The sequence below is a fragment of the Neopelma chrysocephalum genome, unplaced genomic scaffold, assembly GCF_003984885.1.
Source record: "Neopelma chrysocephalum unplaced genomic scaffold, ASM398488v2 Primary Assembly neopelma1_96814, whole genome shotgun sequence".
NCBI lineage: Eukaryota > Metazoa > Chordata > Aves > Passeriformes > Pipridae > Neopelma > Neopelma chrysocephalum.
In genome coordinates, this window is record NW_020925458.1 from 1933118 (window position 1) to 1955370 (window position 22253).

Here is a 22253-nt window from a genome sequence, read left to right on the forward strand (position 1 = left end):
CAATTTTGTTCTAATAGTAAAAGTCTTTTGCTTTCCATTAAGCAGCACAGGGAAATGACAAAGGGTCAAAGTCATAAGTTACAGCAAGGAAAATTCAATTTGAATATTGGGGGGGGGAGAAATCACAATGAGAGTGGTACAACATTGGGGCCCAGGTTATCCATAGAAGCTTCAGCTCTACTATGATCCATCTGGATTGCTGTTTGCTCCATCTAGTTCACAGCTCTAGTTGTGTAAGAAATGTAGTCTTGTTTATCAGAGTGTATCATGGTCACTGTCCTGTGCATATCTGTCTGGACAATATAGCCTAGTGTCATCCATCTCTGCAGATACAATTGCTACAGTTTATTTTTTTTTACATGGGGCTCTGGAAGGTGGCACAGACCTATAGAGTTAGGAGGGAAAATAAGTCTGTGAAAGGACCTGACCTCCCAGTCCAGTATATATATGGCAGAATATATATATATGTATATATATATATATATATATACACTCTTTAATGTAAGAAAATCCAGCATAAAGACATCTTTCAGCTTAGAGGCTCACAGGTTGCTCAGACAGATGCAGTGTGGCAACATAGGGCATAACTCTCTCCAGTGGGTGAGGAAGGAAGAACAAAGACCTGACAGGTGTAATGCTGAAAAGTTACTCTGACACTTTGTCACAAAAGACATCCACAATTCAGCTACTGTTCCTCATTGGCATCACTGGAGTCACCTCCCTTTCCTTTTCTATAAGGGAGAGTTTTTAGGCTGACAGCTTCACTGTACACGTGGATACACTATTTGTATACAGCTGCTAGGTGAATTTCTCCTCTGGATTAAGCAGTCTCATCTGCCAAGTTTCGTTCCTGGCCACATTTTTCTGCCTTCTGCATTATGGAAGCACACAATGTGTTTCTCCACATTGAGAAACTGCCCCAGGGTAGTGACCAACAGGGTCAGTTCACCAGTCTGGTTCACTGCATGAAAGCCCACCTGGTAGCAGGGAGGTGAAGTAGGAGTGGCAGCAACTTTTCTATCAGCAGTGTGCACTTAATACACTTCAAAAACTACCCCATAATTTTTCTTTTCCATGCTATTGACTTCTACAGCCCTACAAAACAGTCCTAGAGAATTCTTCCAGCAAAAGAAAATTAGAATGTCATCACACAAATTTACTGACTTCCCACTTCAAATATGCCAAAAATATGAAATATATCTGCTTCTTAGTTATGCAGGTCAACTGACTGTATATTTATACTTCCCCTTAGCACACACCAACTACACAGATTACTGATCAAGTCATGAAGTAAGCACACAAACATGTAAATAAAAAGATTACAAAAACCAAGAAGCTACTGCAACAACCCACCCTGCTCCCCCACAACTACTACAATAGCAGGCTATAGCCACCACAGCCTTAGAGCAAGACAAATTGCTGGGAAGCAGAATCAGTTAAAATAAACTAGCAGTGAGAGCAGGGAGAGAAAAGCTTTATGAGATCCAGCAGTATATAAGGAATTGTGGGCCCTTAAATTACACAACAAAGGGGCTGCTCTGGTTTGATGAAAGGTTTTGAACGTGTATGTATCAGGCTTGGGTCCTGTAGAGCATATTCAATTTCTGTAGTTGCTGCAGGGTACGTAATGCTCAGCTGTAGCCAACATCTGCCCAACAGCACAATCATAGAGAAGCCACAAATGAATTTCAAATTTAAATAAACATTGGCAGTAAATGCCACAGAACAACAGAGAGTTTGAAGTCAGATGACACATCTGAACTTTTGGGTTGGTCCAATAGTTGAGTTCAATAAAAACTGTGGACAGCAGTCCAAGGCTAGTACAAATACAGTGCAGATATATTACAAAATTTGCCTTCCTCCTCTTGGTTCCTCCCTCCACTCCTGATTTTTATTTCTCTGATCTCTACTCAGGACAGAACTTTGTTTTTCTGAGTGTAGGTGGAGTCAAATGACTTTTGAGGAGAGGAGGAGGGGATTTGTATAAAATCTGATGGCTTACACATCCTGAATGAGACAGATCGGTTTATTCAGATAGCCCGATGGTCGTTCAGATGAGAAAGATGAACTGGTGGTTTGCAGTACAACTCAAGAACTTACATACAACTGGAAGGTGAAGGAAGGTGAAAGAAGAGCTTCATAGACCCTACAAGCCTTGGTTGCCTGAATAAGGTAATTTCTTGATACCATATTTGATTTTTGTTACTTCAAACTGATTGCTCAGAGCATTCAGCCCCTCTTTTCCCCTCAATATGCTCTGTCAATAAACTGTGTTATAGATCATATTCATTAGATTGATTCCTTCTAAAATGATGTTACAAAGTTAGAAAGGAGAATTTAATTAAGAGTTCCTCCTGAATTTGTATCTCAAGAGCAGTAACTAGCACAGCTCTATTGTATTTCAAGCTGTAGTGGCCAGTGAGCATCAGCAGAGCCAGTCTGAGTGTTATGAAGACCATAAGGTATCTGAGTGACAAACACAATAAGTACCTGTTCCTTGCTAGTGTACAAAGGCACATATGTGGAGGAAGTTTCAGCATAATTTACAATTGACTTCCTTATTTCTTTCTTCAAATACAACAATTTATATGAGATTATATTTGTTAATCTGCTGACAATTTATTAAAGATCTACTTTGTATTTAGTTTTATGTAATTCCTGTTTCAAGGTATCAGCTTTTGGTAAAAAGCTCTGTACCTCTGTGTACATCAAGTATGTTTTTCTTCCTTTTCTCTTTTTTTTGCTAAGTCTGAATCAAAGGTAAAGTACGATACTTGTACTGGAAACTCAATCAAACCTCCACTTACAAATCACATTTCTTTATCTAAGTGTGGAAAAACTTAATACTTCCTTTTTTTGTCTTCCTGGGGAACCTGTTTCTGTAAAGTATCACCAGCTCACAAGGAGTCCACTCAGCCTCTAAGAGAGAATGAATACAGTTATCTGGGGAGTTTTATATATGAGTTGCATGAAAACAAGAAGATTAGGATTCATACCAACAACAGTCTTTTCTTGATTCCACCACTCAGTTGTTCTACAATGTGCAGCAAATGTATTCAACTCATTTGCTCTTTTGTAAAAAGTGAATTAGAACATGGAACAAGATAACCAGGTAAAACAAGTATCAGTTTTCACAAGTTTATATGGCACCCTCAAACGTAAGCAGTCAGATAAGCGTTTTATAATTTATTTTTATTATTGTGTGATAAGCCTTTTGAGTCAATGACATGAATAAAAGCAGAAACAGCTTGGAGAACTTGTAGAGCATGAATAGAGGAACACCTGCAGTTTCTCAGAAAGTGCCTCTCTAGCTATCCAGCTGCAAAGATAAAGGTTGCACTCCTGCCTGTGTGTTCTTGCTGGCAAATTTTGCTGTGAGGATAATGATACTACTAGCAGAGCTGTCTGCTCCTGCTGATGAACACACCAAGCACAGATGACAGCATTGTGGCTTTCCTGATTGAAGCCCCTGTCTCACAGGGCATCCACTCCAGCTGCCATGAGAAATCTTGGAGGTAGGAGTCAGTGGGATGCCAGACAGAGTGATGATTCTTCCAGACATGGCTTTACATTCTTTGAGGAATCTTGTATGCCAGGCACAACAGAAAGAGGACTTTCCCTTCAGGTTTTTTCTCCTTCCTTTTAAAAGACTGGTTTCAGGGAGAAGATGAGAAACTGAAGATACTAAAACCTTACTGTTTACCATTACTCAATACCTAAGAGCAAAATGAAATCCTGTGTGGGTTTTTTCAGCTTACGTTTTTTGGAACTACATCATCTTGTAATAAACTTTCTCTTGCAAGTGAAGGAGGAAGAAAGCAAAGCATGGTGTCAGAAGCATGTTCACCCATTGCAACACCTATACTTTCTTCTACCCTGTTCAGGCATTCCAACCCTTCCCAACAATATGTAGCTGCACTGCTTTCAAATCCATAGGGCTGTTGGAGATAACTACATTAATCATGCAACTGAAACAGGAATTTCATTTGGAGTTACATGTACCACCGTGATCATTAGAAGGGACTCTGAGGGCTGAATTCTGAGTTGTGACATAAAAGATATATTTGTTGTAAGGAAAAATGCTGTTCATTTAAGTTTTGTGAGCAGTAGGCCTGATTTATATTCCTCCTGGAGCAGAGTTTGCCTAATGAAGGTGAAGGGTGCTGGGTGGTGTCAGGGAGTAGTAGATTTTATCATGCCTGTTTTAGCCTGGGTGCTGCCTAGTAAGTAGCAGGATTTCTCCTATCTGTCTTGTGGCACAAATTATAATCCCTTGCCCAGGCATGCCCATGCAGAATGCAGAAATATCAGTATCACTCTGCCTAGGCAGGCTCATTTAGCTTAAGTCTTGCATCTTTTTTATGTTCTTCAGGGCCTCAAACAAAATCATGACCATGGTACTTGAACCCAGCAATATCAGAAAACATGGCTACAGCTTGATCTAGATTCTGTATTTCCTCATAGTATCTGAGTACTAGTATGAGTATTAACAGTTTTAACCTTACAAAATTTATGACCTTTGGAAGTATTAGCTGCATTTGCCAACTGAGAAAACAGGCACAGCAAGATCAAACAACTTGCTTAAGGTCACCCAGAAACTGTGGGAATGAAAACCAGTTTCCTTCATATAGACCTCAACCACAAGGCAGTCCTCCCTGTCTTGTGGCTGTTCTAAGATTTTTCAGGATGTTGTCTGAGTTGTTGTGCAACTGATTAATCTGTCTGGCTAACTATGTCCAGTGCCACATGTTAGTCCAGACCCGTCAGCCGAATGATTTTGCTTCTGACACCTACAAGGTTCTGATGGCTTCTTTCCCCCACCCTGCTGAAGTGATTTAGGTTCTCCTGAGATCATATACCTCAGTGAAGCAAGTCACAGGACTAGTGACTGCTGCTTTGTACTGAATAATTTCTACTGGTATGGATTTCCCTAACACTCACTTTTCCCAGCTGCACACAGGGAAGATAATTTTAAGGATAGTACATCCAGCTATCTCAAGCTCCCATTCTCCCTCCAAGACAGGAGTGTCATGTCTTCTTTGGTCTTCTGCATTTTGTACAATATGCCTGCTCAGAATTTAGTGTCCATGAAGAAACCAGAAAAATGTTTGAATGTTTCCCTCCCTCAGACAGTTCCTGTGTCCACCATGCACTGTATGATTACTCCAAGTTTGTCACAAAATTTCTAAGGGGAAATACGCTTCTTTAATGATGAGTTTAATAGGATGTTGTTGCCTATTAAGATGCCTTCGAAAGGAATCATGCGCCCCATTTTGGCAAAAATGCTTGGCAGTGCAGGAGCCAATAATGTTTATAAATGCTAAAATGTTGAGGACCCTAAAATTCTTATGGAGCGTTCCTTGCAAGTCAGTAACAGCTATATTGGTTCAGGCCAAAATCTTTAAGATTAAGAATAGACTAAGCATAAAGGGATACTTCCCAAATTTGGACTAGCTGCAGCTTGGACACCTTCTGAGTCAGGGGCCATTTAAAAACATTTGTTAATCCTCAATAGTTTTGTACAGCAGAGATTTATCTAATATTTCTATGTGAAGTTCAAGTATCCTCAGTCTTATGTGGCAGGAAGCTCCAAAGTTTCGCAGTGTACAGGTAGTCCTCAGATGTCCAGTACCATACCTCATACGGGTTCCCTGATTTACTCCTCAGAGACCAGAGTAACACCAAGTTTCATGCTGAATACCATTTCTGAGATTACACACATCTTTTTACACAGGGAGAAGACCAGTTGCCACTGGAATTACTGAGATAATATTGTAATGGTTCTGAATTAGAGATTTGCTTACAACAGCAAGAATTTTTAAGTTTATACATTCCTGCTCTTTAGTCGAAGTTGCAAATTCACATGGGATTTTTAGTGACAAAGCACAAACAATAAAAAACAGGTTTGCAGTATTCCTGGAACTTATGCAATAATTAAAAAATGGAAAGTGTCAAGATTGATAGAATCCCATAGTGAATACCTTCAATTGGAATTCTTTTGGTTTTAAATGTCATTTTCGTATTTGCCAAATGGGAGGTGAAGTATTTCTCTGAGAGGCTGCCATTTCAGGAATGGAAAGTCCACTAAGTTCAGACTTCCAGATAAGTGAAGTAGCTTCCATTTATTTCCATTTATGTGGATACCCAGAATATTGAAACAGACTGATTTCCTGTCCTTTTAAGGTTGGGAATATTTTCTTTTTTCTATATCATCTTCTGTCACACTAGTAATACCACTCATAGAAGCAACTTAGCAAATATAATAGTGATTTATCTATACACACAAAATTATGACAAGAGGCTGATGGGCACAAACAATTGCCTTGACAGCTTTACAATTCATTAAATTGATTGCTATGCCCAGAGAATATTAGGAAGTATGGTAACCTATGAGGCATTTTATTTGCTGTTTACTATAATATATTGGTTTGAAAAATGGTGGGATAGGGTTCTTGAAGTTACTAGAAAGGGTAGGATCCTCAGCCTGTATTTGAAAATTTGCATATCTGCATCTTTTCTCATAGTCTTCTCTCTTATATTCACATATGCATGCTTCTTTTTCTTTTTCCTGCACTCCATACCTGAATATTTTTCCTTTTTGTTTTGTTTTGTTTTACTTTCTTCACTCAGTCTTCTGTCTCCTGGGGCATAAGTTCCTCAGGTATTATTTTCAGTCAAACTGCTGTAATGCATATTGTATTTTAATTTGGTAATTAATCTGTGTAAGCCATTCCTAGAATACTTTAATTCATTTCTTTAACAATGGGCCTTCTACCAATTTGCAGATCTGTTAAAAATCCTCATCACCATCACCACTGCAGGAAAAAAAAATCAAAAGCCAACCCAAAGCCCAGAGAAGATCTGAGAATTAAAAAAGATGCAGGCTGAAGACAGCAATCCACCAGATGGTGGCTATGGATGGGTTGTGGTAGTGTCAGCCTTCATGGTGATGGGCCTCACTGTTGCTGTTCTCAAGACTTTTGGTCTGTTCTTTGTTGAAATCCAGCAGCACTTTGATGGACTTGCAAGCACCACTTCCTGGATCACATCAGTAACTATTGCCATCTTTCATTTAGGAGGTAGGTAGAAGTGCTCCTCTAGCATTTCATTTTAATGTATTAACTACCAAAGCAAGTTTGAAAAGCTTCCTTAAAAAAAACCCAAACCAAAAATATGTAAGGACAAGACTTTCTTCTTCTGTCTCTACGGAAAATACAGAAAATTTTCTTACAGAAAATTAGCATTTGCTGCCTCAGATATGGAATTGGTTAATAATGACACTCTAGATACACAGGAATCTGATTGCCATAAAGAACTTCATGTTCCTGAACTCATGATTCAATTTTGCTACAGGCTTTGAGTTAAACTCATTGGAAATAATTCTAATAACCACTGAGCTTGTTGAATCAAGCTCTTAAACCAATTTGTGAAAGTTCACTGATCTCAGAGTGACTGTCACTTTTTCAAAGTACTTTTAAACTTCAGGACTGTAACCCTGTCTATCAGATAAACCATCTGCTACAAAAACCATGATTTTCAGTCCTGCCTTCTCACACTTCTCCTTTCTGTCTTTGCCAAGATCCCCCTTCTTTGCATGTATTGCCAGTTCTGGCTCTCCTTTAACCCCTTTAGAATGATTGCAAGTCATTTATCTAACAGAAAACTCACAGAGTTAAAAAGAAAAAAAAAATCAGTTCACTCAGAGCACAAGAAAGACAAGATCACGCAAGCAGAACATAGGGGAAGAGAGAGTGAACTATCCCAGTCAAAGGCAATGAGCTATGGGAGCAGGCCAAATACCATATCTCACCAAATGGAGGAGGAAAATAGAAAACATACTGCATTTGACTCAGCTTGGTTGTTTAGAGAGTCCTTTGCGCCCTTGTAAACTGCATGATCCTTCACATGATGATGATGATTCTAAACATGTGCAGGCTTGAAATGTACAGAATTTGTGAAGTCTGCTCTACATGTTCTTATATAGATATATGGTTGTAATAGGTAAATATCCCTACGTAATAAATGCTATCATAATTTTGTTTGTGAAGACACTTCATTTCATAGACACTATATAATTATATGCATCCTACTCAGTCCACACCTATCAGTATTACTGCTTGGAATTGCAGTACTTCCAAACATCATGAGCAACTGATCTTTCTTTAAAAAATGTATTCAGAAAAATCAAAGAATAATCCAAAGTCAAAGGATAAAGCAAGTCATGGGTTGAAAAAATTTTATCAGTTCCATAAACTGCTATCCTTGATGCCTGTTTTGCAGTGACAGAAATAATTAATTGAAAGAAAAAATTGAAAAAAAAATTGAAAAACTTGCTTCATAGACCACAGCCATGAATAAATCTATCAATCTGGTTTACAAATTAGACTTATCGCTGACCTACTGTGATACTATTTTGTCATTCAGGCATACAAACTTAATGAGAAAAAAAATAACATAAGAGGATAAAAGAACTCAAAGTCCTGTTTTAGTTAGGTTTTGTTTTGGTTTTAACACATATTTACATTATATAGGAATGTATCAAGGAATAGAGCATATTAAAAATGTCAAATATAAACCAGCAAAATTGTATTTTCCTAGCCAGGTGTGAGGCCAGCCTAGTTCCAAGAAGGCAGCTATAATTTTCAGAAATTGTTTTTGATCCTTTGAGATCATATGAAAACAACCCTCCTTCAGTGAATACAGCTTGATGGCCAAATGTTCCAAAACCCCTCTGTATAGCAGTTTGTAATGTCTCAGGTCAGTATATAATTGTCCTCATCTTCTCCTGCCTTTGCTTCATTTACAGGGATCAGAAGACTTTCTGCTTAAGATCATCTGAACCTCCAGTTCTTTGAGCATCTTTCCAGGCCTGGCTTAGTCTTTCTTATCGTGTTCTTCTGGGAAACCTTCAGTGTCATTTGGTTCAGTATGAAGGATGATCACTGAATTATTATTTTGTCGTGTCTGGATCCTTCCAACATCAGCTCTGTTCTTGTATGGAAGGAGAGCATGTGCTTCTACTCCCAGGGTTTGCACTAGCAACAGGCTATTCAGTTTACCAGAGCAAGGGTTCTCCCCGTCACATTCATAGGCTTTCTCTTGGTACTGACGTACATGTCCCCTCACCTTTCTCTTTGCACTGTGATTATAATCCCTTTTCATTGCTTGTAAGTTTTCTCTGTGTTACTCTTTATCCTTTCAGACTGTGGAATCTAGCTATTTTTCCCATTTCCAGTTCTGTGGTTAGCTTCTTTTTTTCTCCTTCTACCCCATGTTCAATTTCTGCCTATCTATTCTCCTTTTTCATTATTTAAAATTTGGGGTTTGATAGTATTTCTGCTCCAACTGCAGATTTCTCTCTTCTCTTTAAGCACTTTCATGGAAGTTATCCTGAGTCTACTTTTCTCTTTTTTTTTTTTCTCTCATCATAACGTATGATTCTCCAACTGTATATGCTTTATCATGTCTCATCCACTACATCTTAGAGACCATGACTGAATTTTGGCATAATTTTTACATGTTTATAAAATCATCATATTTTTGCTGTAAATGCTGATGAGACATCTGGGGTTTGTATAACTTCTGCCAGGTCTGTCTGCTATCAGACAATGTACATCCTGCACATTTTGCAGCCGTTATTACTCTACCAGATTTATTTCACTCACCCTAGCCACCAAATTCTCTTAATTCTGATCCTAATACAGGTGAACCTACAACAACCTGCCCCTACAAACTACTATGAAACCTTCCTTGCTGACTGCTCTCTCTTCATTATCTTCCTATGTATTTCAATTTACAAGCATGGTCCTCGTTAACTGAATTCCAGTCCCCAGATCATTAATGTATCGAAAGGAGCCGACTGATGCCAGGTGGTACTTGGGAGTCCCCTAGTGGCCAAGGCTATTTAAAGAAATCTTACGGCCTTGACCTCATCTCTGTGATGCAGGTGGAAAAACAGCGAGGCAATATAACTGATCCTTAATTAAGCAAAAATATCACTGACATTTCAGGTGCTTCCAGATAGTGACTAGAGATAAAGCAGTTGCTGCCCTCTCTGATCTGTACCTACTACATTTTTGCCCTCGTGCTGAACAGTCCCTGCACTCTGCTGAGAGAAACTGTACCACTAAAATAAAGATTTAAGAAATGAACTGCAAATTTCCTGTAAAAAGCATTACCACGAAATAAACACTGATTTTTTGTTCTTTATAAACTTTTGTAATTCCATAAAGATATGATTTTGCAAAACTCTAGAAGACAAAGTTTATTTTCCTCTAGAAAGTTTCCATGCCAGCCATATCAATAATACAGTCTCAATAATAAAATTGAGGTTTCACTTTCTGCTAAAATTCTACACTAGTTTCTGTCACGTTGCTAGTTGTATCCTTACATGAAATTCAGTAGAACTGTCCTGCAAGGAAGGCACTGAAGGGCTCTTTCCGTTTAAAAACTATTACATATTTTGAATATATTTAAAAATCTGAGCACCAGGGAGAGTCATTTCCCTGTCAGTAAGGATCCAATTTTGAAATTTCAATTGATGTCCTGCTCCATCCAGAAGAATTAAGTCTGCTTGAGACAAGAGTTATAAGGGTACTTTATTTGATTTATTTGATTATTTGGTCATGTCAATCAGCTTAATGTTCCTAATGTATTTTTCTTTCTCCAATTTTGCTGCTGATCCAGCCCCTGTTGCCAGTTCATTATGTGTACGATACACCCATCGGGCAGTTGTGATCACTGGAGGACTCCTGGCTTTTTCAGGAATGGCACTGGGATTTTTTGGATTCAACATGGTCTGGATGTATGTAACGACTGGCTTCCTACAGGGTATGACTTTATGGCTTTATGGCTTTCTTCCAGCAGCAACTCAGAACCCTTATCTGCTAGTGGTAGGAGTTTTGAAATTTGATGTATATTTTGATTTCATGAGCAGCTAGAACCAACAATGCTCTTAAAAGGTGTCTTCCCTCCTTTCCCACTCTGGAAATAAGAATTTGTGAGGGAAACCTCCAATGACAGAGAAGGTGAATAATTAGATGCTAGTAATGTGTTTTATTTTTCACTTGGAGACAAGAGCCTTGTGAAGGTTTAAAGAACCTTCATAAAGAGTACAAGGACACAGAGATCCCAAATTTTGTTCTTTCTATAACATTATCTTATGTTTTGAACAGAGGCCCAGACTGTCACTTGATTTCAATCCTTTCCTTTACTCCAGGTGAAAACAGGCCAGAAAGTTGCTTCCAACAATTAGCAGATTTTCCTGGAACAGGAATCAAAGCTGGCAGGGAATAAAATAAACCATTTCAAATTCCATGCCGGATGCCTGGGAAAATGTCTGGAATTTGAGCCCTTTGGCAGTCCTGGGCTGCCAAATAATCTAGGGAGCCATTAAAATCACTCTAAGCTAGAGCAGGTTTGAAGTCTGCTCAAAGAAGTCAGGCAAGAAAATGAAGAGCAGATAGAGGTAATACACCAACTTTCTTCATGTCCTGCCTCACTTGCTACCCTGAGCACAGCTCAGCACAGCTCAGCTTAACTCATCTAGTACCAGCCTTAATTCAGACAGCATAGACACTCAGATCTGTCTAGCTTCAACCACATGACCATGGCATTTCTCACACAGTGCCAAAGCTGTCAAACCAACTTCTTTTATTTATTTATTTATTTTAAGTGAGAATGTAATAAGTGAGAACTTCATGATCCTACTTGTCTGCTTGAATATATAGGACTTACTCTTACAGAATATGTGACAAATTTACTCCTACAGGTAGTACAGCTAAGCTCATGCTGCTGCTAGGAACAAAAATGTTTTCCTTCTACACTTTTTAACTTTGCAAATATAGGAGCACTGACTGCTTTAATTTCCTTCACAAAATACTCAATAGTGTCTAACTCATGCTATTTCTATTGTTTTTCAGGTCTCGGGATTTCCTTTTCATGGACACCAGCCATTAGCATTGTTAGCCATTATTTCTCCAAGAAAAGGGCTTTGGCCAATGCTATAGCCAGCGCTGGAGAATGTGCCTTTGCATTCACATTTGGGCCATTTTTCCAGTGGTTGATTAGTCAGTATGGATGGAAAGGTGCCCTCTTGATCATAGGTGGCATCCAACTCAATATTTGTATCGGTGGAGCACTGATGCGACCCCTGACAAGCAGCTGTCTCCTTGAGGCTCACCATTCCCAAACTCAAACACCACCTGGCAAGAGTGCATCCAGGACAGACAAAGAAGATAAGTCTCCTATCACACACAAAGCCTTAAACTGGATGCTTCTGAAGCGACCAGAGTTTGTACTTTATGCCATTTTTGGCATATTAGCTGCTATGAGTTTTTTTGTTCCTCCGTTATTTTTAGTTCCATTTAGCTACAGCTTGGGAATAGATGAATCACGGACTGCATCACTCCTATCCATTTTGGCTATGGTGGACTTTGCAGGCAGACTGCTGTGTGGCTGGTATGCCAATCTCCACGTTACCAAAACCATTCATTTGCTGGTGATGACGATTACACTGATCAGTACTTCCCTGATGCTGTTGCCACTGGCTAACAACTATGTTTCCTTGGCAATATTCACTGGCTTCTATGGATTCTTCTTTGGTACGACAGTCGCCATTCACATTACAGTGCTGGCAGATGTTGTAGGCATGCCAGAATTTGACAGTGCTTTAGGGCTCTTCATGCTCATTCGAAGCTCTGGAGGTTTTGTGGGGCCCCCTCTTGCAGGTAAGTTAAGATGATACTCTGCCAAACACAGTTTACAAAGTTTACAAGAAGAAAGGGGAATGGTAACCCAAACTGAAAAGATCTGGATCTGCACCCAAATTTCCCCCTTTCTTAGCTCAGGCGTATGTAAGCCAAGAAGTATATAAAAAACACATGGTTGGTTTAAATCCTCTCAAAAATACACTGTTCTCTCTCTTTTCCGTGATTTTAGAGATACCTGTTCAACATGAAAGCAGGGATGAATGGCAGGGTTCACATGGTGGTGTTCCTGCTTCCCACATAATGCCACTTGATGGCCTCCCACTCTCTTGCTGTGAAAGTGTGCCATTAGGACAAGCAGCAGACCCGTACTTTCAGAGAAGAAACTGAAATTTGAGACTAGCGATGTTGCACAAATGCTGGTATTGTTGGAAGGGTTTCTACAGAAGTTCAAATTGAACATTAGGCTATGCAAACCTCAAGGAAATATTCACAGAGATGCCTGCTGTTTTTAGACAGCATTTGAGACAACCAACATAATAAATGGGTGAGGCAGCACATAAGTACAGTGGGAAGAGAGAGCAGACAATGAGACAGCACATGGATTTATGGACTGGCAACAAAGCATAGTCATCTTGGAAAAATGCACAACAAATGAACTGCAAGCTGTAGGGACTTTACAAAGTGATATGGCAGAAAAATTACCAATGTGACTAGTAAATGCACACTGAGACCTCGTTCAAAGACCACTGCTCATGCATGACAGTGATTTCTGTGGTAATGGCATCACTAATTGATTGCAAATGGGTCAGACTGAATACTGGAACATTTTAATTCACTTTTGAAAATATAGGAACCAGGAAGATCTATAGAGAGTTTGAGACAGAATAGTATCAAAAGTGTGTTGGAAAGATCTGAAAATAATACAAAGTAGCAAGACATTTATATAGTGGCTGGTCAGTAGCACTGATTATCTGGGGATCGGTTTGTGCACATATAGTAATCTACAATTACTACATATAGTAATCTACAATATAGTAATCTACAATTACTATATGTAGTAATACCATTTGTGTACATACAGTAATCTACAAAGAAAGTACGGAAGAGCAGGGAACACTAAGTGCCTCTCAAGCTCTCCTCTCCCACTCTGAGAGTAAAATCTAAAAGATTTAAATTCAGAGTTCCTTTGACTATGTAGGGCTGATGTCAGGTTAGAGGGTGGACTAGAGACTACGCTAAACATGAACAAGCTTTCCACAAGCAAGCAGTTTTCATCAGCCCACAAAGGAATATGCCTTCACATCCACAGAGCAGGTGATATAGTGCTGCAGTACTACTACTACTACTATACTAGTGATTTCTCAGTACAGAACAAAATGGCATTATGTATTTTGGTTGATTTAAAGCTCTTTGAAAACCAAGGTCTTTTTGTTAACATCTGTGGCTCCTTGTAAAACGATGAAATGGAAACCCATTATACATCAGACAAATTCAGCCAACTATGTCTCCTGCAGATGAATCTCCTTTCTTTCTTTAAACTCTCTTGTGCTGTACTGTTATGGTCCAAATTACAGCAACTGATGACAGCTACACCACAGAACATGGGGCTACTCAGATACATAGCTGCATTGTCTGGGTTTTTTTTCTGCCAGTACCTTCACTGTCTGCCACACTTTAGGTTGGAAAGTGCTTCAAACATATTGTTTCAGTAGCAACATACAGAGCAATGGGATGTGAATTGTGTTTCAAATTTTAAAATGCTATAATGGAGTGATGTTACATGTGCTCATGATGTAGAGAGCTGCAAGACAGATACGTAAGCAGCACACTGACTTTGTGAGAGGATATGTTCACTCACACTGTTGAGCTAATTCACATTAGCCTGTTTTCCATCAATCACATTTCTGTCACTTGTTTCTCTCTAGGTCTGATTGTGGACATGGCTGGAGACTACAGAGCAGGCTTTTACATGGCAGGAGCCACTCTCATCCTATCAGCTGGATTTTTAGTTATTTTAGATCAACTCCAACAGAGAAAAGAAAGAGGAAGCCAGACTAGTACTAAACCAGAAAAGGCAACATTATCCTACCCTTCCCTCCATCTCCTGAAACACAAACACAGAAGCTATTGACAACACAGTGTAGTGGTGTGACTACACTGGACCTCAGACAGCATTTCAGGACACATGGAAGTGTTTCATTTTAGCCAAATTCCCTATTAGTAGGATTTACAAAACAACAGAAGTTTTGGGTAGGAATGTTTGAGACTAAGGAAGAAAGTAATTAGTTTACAAGCAAACTAAAGCAGTAACCATTATCACATTATTTTGATGTTGAAGTTGCATTTTGACTATACAAGTCTTCAGTACAGTCCCACAGGGCCATGCTAAGTGAATTAGGGAAACTATGGTCTAAATTAAATTGCCATGAAGTGTGTACGCAGCAGATAGAAACCCTACCCCCAAATGCAGACTGCAGCTGTCGCTATCAAATAGGAAGAGGCATCACCTCACAGATGTTTAGCTTGGGGAAGTAGTGTTCAGTATTTTCAGTAAACAAGTTGGATGTGAAAGCATGAGTACCTGAACAGAGTTTCGAGCTAAAGATTTGCAGGTACTCTACAGAGCAGGGCTGGAATCAGACAAATAAATAAACCTGATAAATGGGAAAAGTTACATGAGTGACAGAAAACACTATCACTATCTCACTGTAGAGAGAAATAAGGTATTAAATATCAGAAGTAAAAAGCAAAATACATCCACATAAAATGAAGATGGATTGATGAACAGTAGAAGAAGACCTATGGCTACAGTGGCCTTCAAAATGAGTAAGAATCCCAAATGCAACCTTACATTAAAAGTACTAAATGTTCTGTGTTATTGGTAAGATAGAAGAGATAATGATGTTTGCAAGGCTTTAACTGGAAGAAATATGTAAGTTGCAAAGAATTAAGTGGAAAAAATTGAGAAAATTAAGAAAACACAACCTAAGGAAAAAGTGTAAGAAATAAAGTTTTACTGGTTTAGAAGACAAAAGGTTTTACAGGGCACAAGAACAGCCTTCAAATCCGTAATAGGCTGACATAAAAAAACATTGTAGCCTGTCAAGCATGGAAGAGACTACAGGGAGAATATGAAAACACAGAGATATCAGAGAATAAGTAAGATATGACTGAGAATCTAAACATATTCAATTGCACTTCAAAGTAGTATGATGGACTAGTTGACTTCCTGAGGTCCCCTTTAGTCCCACATTCCAACTATCCTGAGGCAAATACTTTGAGTAAATACTCTTTGAGAATGAAAGAGAGTCTGTATCCAAATACCTTTTATTTTATCAGTGGGAAGAGAGTACTTAAAATAAGGGAGGAAGGATCACATTTAGAAAAAATATTAAAAGGAAAAAACCAGCACTTTAAAGTTCCCAAATTATCATGAATATCATAGCTGCCCTACTTATGAACTTTTAATGAAATTTTTACCATGGCTTCCTCTGTGAAGTTTAACATAAATCACTCATCTAAAATAATTACTTCTTGTCTCATAAGAATAATCAGTATTTCAAAAACTTAATTTAACTTACAGGAAATCAGCTGAGCCACTAATAAATCAACTACCTGTGAGGGCTTGGTTGCAGAACGTACACTGGAAGGAACACAACTGGATGTGTTGTAGCAAAGTCCTGATAAACTACTTTTCAAACTTGTCAATGGAAAAACTTGGATTTTTCTAGAAGTATTAGTCTTCAGTCTTCTGCAGGGTTCCAATATTTAAAATAACTCTTCATTTTATAAAGTGAAAGGAAGGGTTATTGGAGGCAGGACAAATGGGGATATGTTTAATAGACATAGTTTCTACCTCTGCCTTTCTGTTAAAATTCTGTATTTACAAGTCCTGTCACTGATTTATTTTGACGTGCCCTGACATCAGATATGGAAAATAAAGAAGACACTTAGTGGCATGCTGTGCTCTGCTCCACAGTTGTGCATGTATTTTAGAATACAGTAAAGGAGTTGACAAACACAACTGAGTTCAGCAGAGGATCATTGAGAGGCTGTGCAACCGGGGCTGGTTCAGCCAGGGGGGAGTGGTGGCTCTGGAGGCACCAAACAGCAATCAGGCACCAACAGGAGAGACAGAGGAGATGCAGGTGGGCCGTTCACAGTGGTGCTTGGTGTGAGGGCGAGGCAGCAGCATAAGTGCAAACACGAGGAGCTCAGGCTGGAGCTGTGAGGGCAGCCCAATGGTGGAGACGTGGTCCAGGGCGGTTGGGTTGATGCCATCCTTGGGGGTTTTATGGCCTGACTGGGTGAAGTCCTGAGTATCTTGGTCTGTGTCCAGAACTGGCTCTGTCAGGGCTGGGGCTGGAGATTTCCCTACTTCCCACCAGCCTGAACAAGATCTTGTGAGAAATGAAAAGTCATACTCTTATTTTCTTCGCTAAAGGCACAGTATAGAATTAGTCACCTGGACACTCTGTCATTTGATGGCTATGTATGTGTTTAATGGCACAGAAGAAGTAGAATTATAGAATCACAGAAAATGCTGAGTCGAAAGCGACCCATCAGGATCATTGAGTCCAACTCCTGGCCCTGCATAGGACACCCCAAGAGTCATACCATGTGCCTGAGACCATTGTCAAAATGTTTCTTGAACTCTGCCAGGCTTGGTACTGTGACCACTTTCTTGGGAAGCCTGTTCCAGTGCCCAACTACCCTCTGGGTGACGAATCTTTTTCTTGATATAAAACTAAACCTGCCCTGATGCAACTTCAGGCCAATCCCTCAGGTCCTGTCACTGGTCACGAGAGTGAAGAGATCGGTACTTGCCCCTTCACCTCCTCTTGTGAGGATCTTGAAGACTGAGGTCTCCCCTCAGTCTCCTCTTCTCCAGGCTGAACACACCAAGTGACCTCAGCCACTCCTCATACAGCTTCCCTTCAAGGCCCTTCACCATCTTCCTTGTCCTCTTTGGATGCTCTCTAAGAGCTCAATATCTTATATTGCAGTGCCCCAAACTGCACACAATATTCAAGGTGAGGCTGCCCCAGTGCAGAGCAGAGCGGGACAATCCCCTCCCTCAACTGGCTGGCGATGCTTTGCCTGATGCCCCCCAGGACACGATTGGCCCTCCTGGCTGCCAGGGCACTGCTGACTCATATTCAATTTGCCATTGACCAGGACCCCCAGGTCCCTTTCTGCAGAGCTGCTCTCCAGCCTCTCATTCCCCAGTCTATACACACATCCAGGGTTGCCCCATCCCAGGTGCAGAATCCAGCACTTCCCCTTGTTAAACTTCATATAGTTCATGATTGCCCAGTCCTCTAATTTGTCAAGGTCTCTCTGCAGGGCAGGGAATTGACAGCTCCTCCCAGTTCAGTGTCATTGGCAAACTTACTTATTATTCAAGTCCTGTGTCCAGATCATTAATGAAGATGTCGAACAGCACAGGACCTAAGATGGAGCTCTGTGGAACCCCACTAATGACTGAATGCTGGTCTGATGTTGTTACTCCATTCACTATAACTCTCTGTGCCCTACCTGTGAGCCAGTTGCTCACCCATCACGTAACACAGTTACCCAGCTGTGTGCTAGACATTTTGTCCAGAAGGGTACTGCGAGAGTAGTATCCTACTACTCTCCAGTAGCGAGAGTTTTGTTACTGAAAAGCATCAAAAGCTTTGCTGAAGTCTGAAAATATTATATCTAATGGATTTCCTAAATCAAGGAGGTTACCTTGTCATAGAAGGAAATCAGGTTTGACAAGCAGGACTTTCCCCTCATGAAGCTGTGCTGGCTGTGACCAATGACTGCGTTGTCCTCCAGGTGTTTTTCAATACTGCCCAGAATAATCTCCCTACTGAAGTGAGACTGACAAGCCTGTAGTTCCACGGTCCTCCTTCTTGCCATTCTTGAAAATTGGGACCAGTCAGCTGGGACCTCTCCAGATTCCCAAGACCACCTGAAAATCACTGAGGTTTTGCAGTGACATCAGTTAGCTCCTCAAGGATTCTTGGACGAATCCCATCAGGCCTCGTAGATTTACAGTGATCCAGCTCATGCATCGGATCCCACACAAGTCCAGGGTCAACTCGCAGTCATGGTCTTGAAGCTCAGGGCACTGAGATCCCCTTGGTCTGTCATCCATGTTGAAGACAGAGGCAAAGAAAGCATTAAACATCTCTGCCTTGTCTCTGTCTCTGTTTGTGAGGTGACCATCCTCACCCTGTAATGGGCTGATGTAATTCCTACACTGTCTTTTGCTGTTAATATATTTGAAAAAAAAACTCTTTTCCTATCCTCTACATTTTTGACAGTTTCAACTCCAATTGAGCTTTGGCTGCAAAAATTTTCTCCCTACTGTGGCAAGCTGCATCTCTGTATTCTTCTCATGTCACTTGACCTTGCTTCCACTGAGCATACACCTTCCTTTTTCTCCTTATTTCCAGAAGCAGATCCCTGCTCAGCCAAGCTAGCCTTTTGCCTCATCTGCATCTGCTTGACTTGCAACACTTTGGAATTGCCTGCTCCTGTGCCCTCAGGAGGTGATCTTTAAAGTGTGACCAGCACTGATGGACCCCAGAACACATAAAAACATTTTCCATGGGCACTTTACTTACTAGCTTCCTGAGCAGCCCGAAGTCTACTCTCCTCATGCCCAGAGTTGAAGTATTGAGTGTTTGTATTCATTTTAGGACTGCTTTTACTTCAGCTGTAGTGGCAATATTCCAAGTTAAGTTTCACTGGACTATTACTGCAGGGATAACTCAGAATCACAGAATCATCAAGGTTGGAAGAGACTCAGAATCACAGAATCACAGAATCATCAAGGTTGGAAGAGACCTTTAAGATCATCCAATCCAACCATCCACCCAGCAGTAACATTGAATCCCCTGAACCACTAAACCATCACCCAGTGCCAGATGTCTTTGAAACACCTTCAGGGATGGTGACTTCACCACCTCCCTGGGCAATGTGCTGCAAAGCACTGTTTTGATCTAAGTCCTAAGGATACAGTCCTTGTTGACTATATTAATTTTCTTCAAACAAAATGTTTCAGAGATGGCCCCAGAGGCCTAAATCAGCAGCTCATCTGCAAGGAGTTTCTCACCCCAAACCAGTTATCAATCTACTGGTGGGAACAGGACTGTGAGGCTTTAGAAAGCACTGCCATTCTCTTAAATCCAGGGATGGCATCCTGAAATTACAGGAAAGAGAAGTCATAACTCAATCTCACCTTGATAGTGCCCAACAGCATCCAAAAGTTTTTCACCCACAGTTTTTCACTCACAGTTGGTCACCCTGCATCTCACACAGTTGGTCACCCTGCATCTCACAAAGTCCCACAAATCCGAACAATCCCCTGGGCTCAGAACCTGCAGTCAACCACAAAGTAGGAGCAAAGAAAAACACTGCCAGAAAGCTATCCACTTTTTTCTTTGGAAAAACACAGTGCAGCCACACAGGCACCACTGCAATCATGCCATCCTCTTGGCATAGCCACTACAGGATCAAGACTACAATTCCTTCTTTACTGTAAGTTTCAGAGATAGAGCAGAGGGAGATGGGCCTGACAGCAGGGACCAGAGCTTCACTTGCAAATTACTTGAAGAAGAACTTTCTGTCGTGAACTGGGCCTTCAGGATGAACATACTAATGGTGTTTGTGCAAGGCAGTCTACAGGACAACATGTTGCTTCCTGGAGGTGCCTGCAGTCAAGGTAGCAGCTGTTTGAGGAATAGCTTCTTTTCAAAAAGCTCCAAATCATAGAATCATAAAATCATAGAATCATAGAATCAGCTGGGCTGGAAAGGACCTCTGAGATCATCAAGTCCAACCCTCGATCCAACACCACCGTGGTTACTAGACCATGGCACTAAGTGCCACATCCAGTCTCAGGCCTATAGTGGAACTGTTCAGCCTTGAAGCCAGATAATACATACTTCCAAGTAAATCCCCAAACCATGGAGAGATGAGGATTCTGAGGACAAAGTGAAAGGAGTATAATGCCCTTATTTTTGCTTACTGTACTGTGTTACTGTTAATGTAGACTTAGCAGTGAAATACCTGCGAGTTTCCACTGAAATTCCCATAAAACTCAAAACTAAAGCCTTTACTAAATCAAGTGTCAAGGTACTTACATTTCTCTGCTTTGTCTGCTGTAGGAAGCCTCAAATGCCAGAGGGAAAAAAATATCAATTAAGGGAAATAAATTAATAAAAATCCCAAGATCTTCTCCTAGAAAGATGGAATCACAATGTCAACAGCATAAAACCAACAGCTATTCTTTTTCAAAGGTCAAGCCTGTTATTTTCAGTTACACTAGAAGCATTCATTTCATTCCTATGATCAAGATTCATCAGTGTCCTAGGTTTGCCACAAGTTCTGGCTATCACAAAAAACCCAAAATAACTTGGGTTACTTGGGGGTTTCTCCCAAGTAATTCTTCTCTTCCATTCTCTTCTCCTGAAATGTTATCTTTGAAAAGATTAACACCTGTGAAATCCATTTGCCAATTCCAGTGACTTTGCTGTGATGGATTTAGCAAAGAATACTTCAGAGAACTAAGATTTTGTAAAAAAACTGAGATCAGAACCAGGATGTGGTGTTTCACCTTCTCATCCATCCAATTCCTCAATAGCAGCATTCTACATTTATATTCCAGATGGTGCCACAAATCATGACAAAGTCGTTATTTTTTTCCCTTTTTTGTTATACTATTAACAAGAGATTCATTCAGAACACAAAATATTCAAGCAGTTGACATTTTGCCCTACACATTGCTTGAGGCAAGTATGGTGCAGAGACTAGGATTGGTAATCACATGCATTTACTCTATGTCTTGATTCTCACAAGACCAAACAATGCCCTTCAGTTATCATCCTCTCCCAGTAATGAAGCTTTTCTTCAGGAAAACACATGATTTGATAAGGAGCTCTATGACATTTTCAGAGAGCACAAGGGCTGATATGTTGCTTGGGAACTTGATAGACTGTGATAGCATCCACTTACAGTTTTATACACATGGGTATCTATAGAAACTTCCCTGCATCTCTTCTCCCTTTGAAACTCCTGTTGAGTTCATCTGGTCTAATATAAAGCATTGAATGATTTGTACAAATTAGAGAGTTTATGTTCCTCATTTTTCATTCTTCTTGTTCCCTTCATTTTCCCCTCCACAAAAACCATGTTGTTTAATGGGTCCAGCAAAACCAGCTAGATCTTTCTGGTGTTAATCACAGCATGGTTGAGGTTGGAAGGCACCTTTGGAGTTCGTGTGGTCTAACCCTCTGCTCCAGCAGGGCCACCTAGAGCTGGTTGGTCATGACTGTGTCTAGACAGCTTTTGCGTATCGCCAGTGTGGGAGACCCAACAAGCTCTCCAGGCAATCTGTGCCAGTGCTCAGTCACTCCTACAGAAAAAAAAGTTTCCTGATGTTCAGAGCAGCTCCTGTGTTTCAGTCTGTGCTCATTGCCTCTGGTCCTGTCACTGAGCACCACCATGGAAAAATATCTAAAGACAGATCACATTTTTACCATGATTAAG

The 22253-nt window shown here is 40.3% G+C and overlaps 2 protein-coding genes across 8 annotated transcripts in view; one reads left to right on the top strand and one right to left on the bottom strand.

The window, feature by feature from the left end:
• Positions 1–2852: 2852 nt before the first annotated feature.
• Positions 2853–22253, bottom strand: part of KIAA2026 (KIAA2026 ortholog) — a 90484-nt gene continuing 71083 nt past the window's right edge. For 2 of the 7 annotated variants that reach the window (XM_027709639.1, XM_027709642.1), the window contains exon 10: positions 2853–2919. The gene's annotated coding sequence lies outside the window, so the exon portion shown is untranslated. Of the gene's footprint in view, positions 2920–6594; positions 6683–7618; positions 11011–21994; positions 22221–22253 lie in introns of those variants that run through there. The other 5 variants (XR_003538573.1, XM_027709640.1, XR_003538572.1 and 2 more) reach the window with 4 other exon arrangements.
• LOC113981913 (monocarboxylate transporter 2-like) lies at positions 10767–14862 on the top strand. Its single transcript, XM_027709613.1, is given in 3 exon segments — positions 10767–10830; positions 11922–12728; positions 14636–14862. Coding segments are annotated over 3 exon segments (1098 nt in total).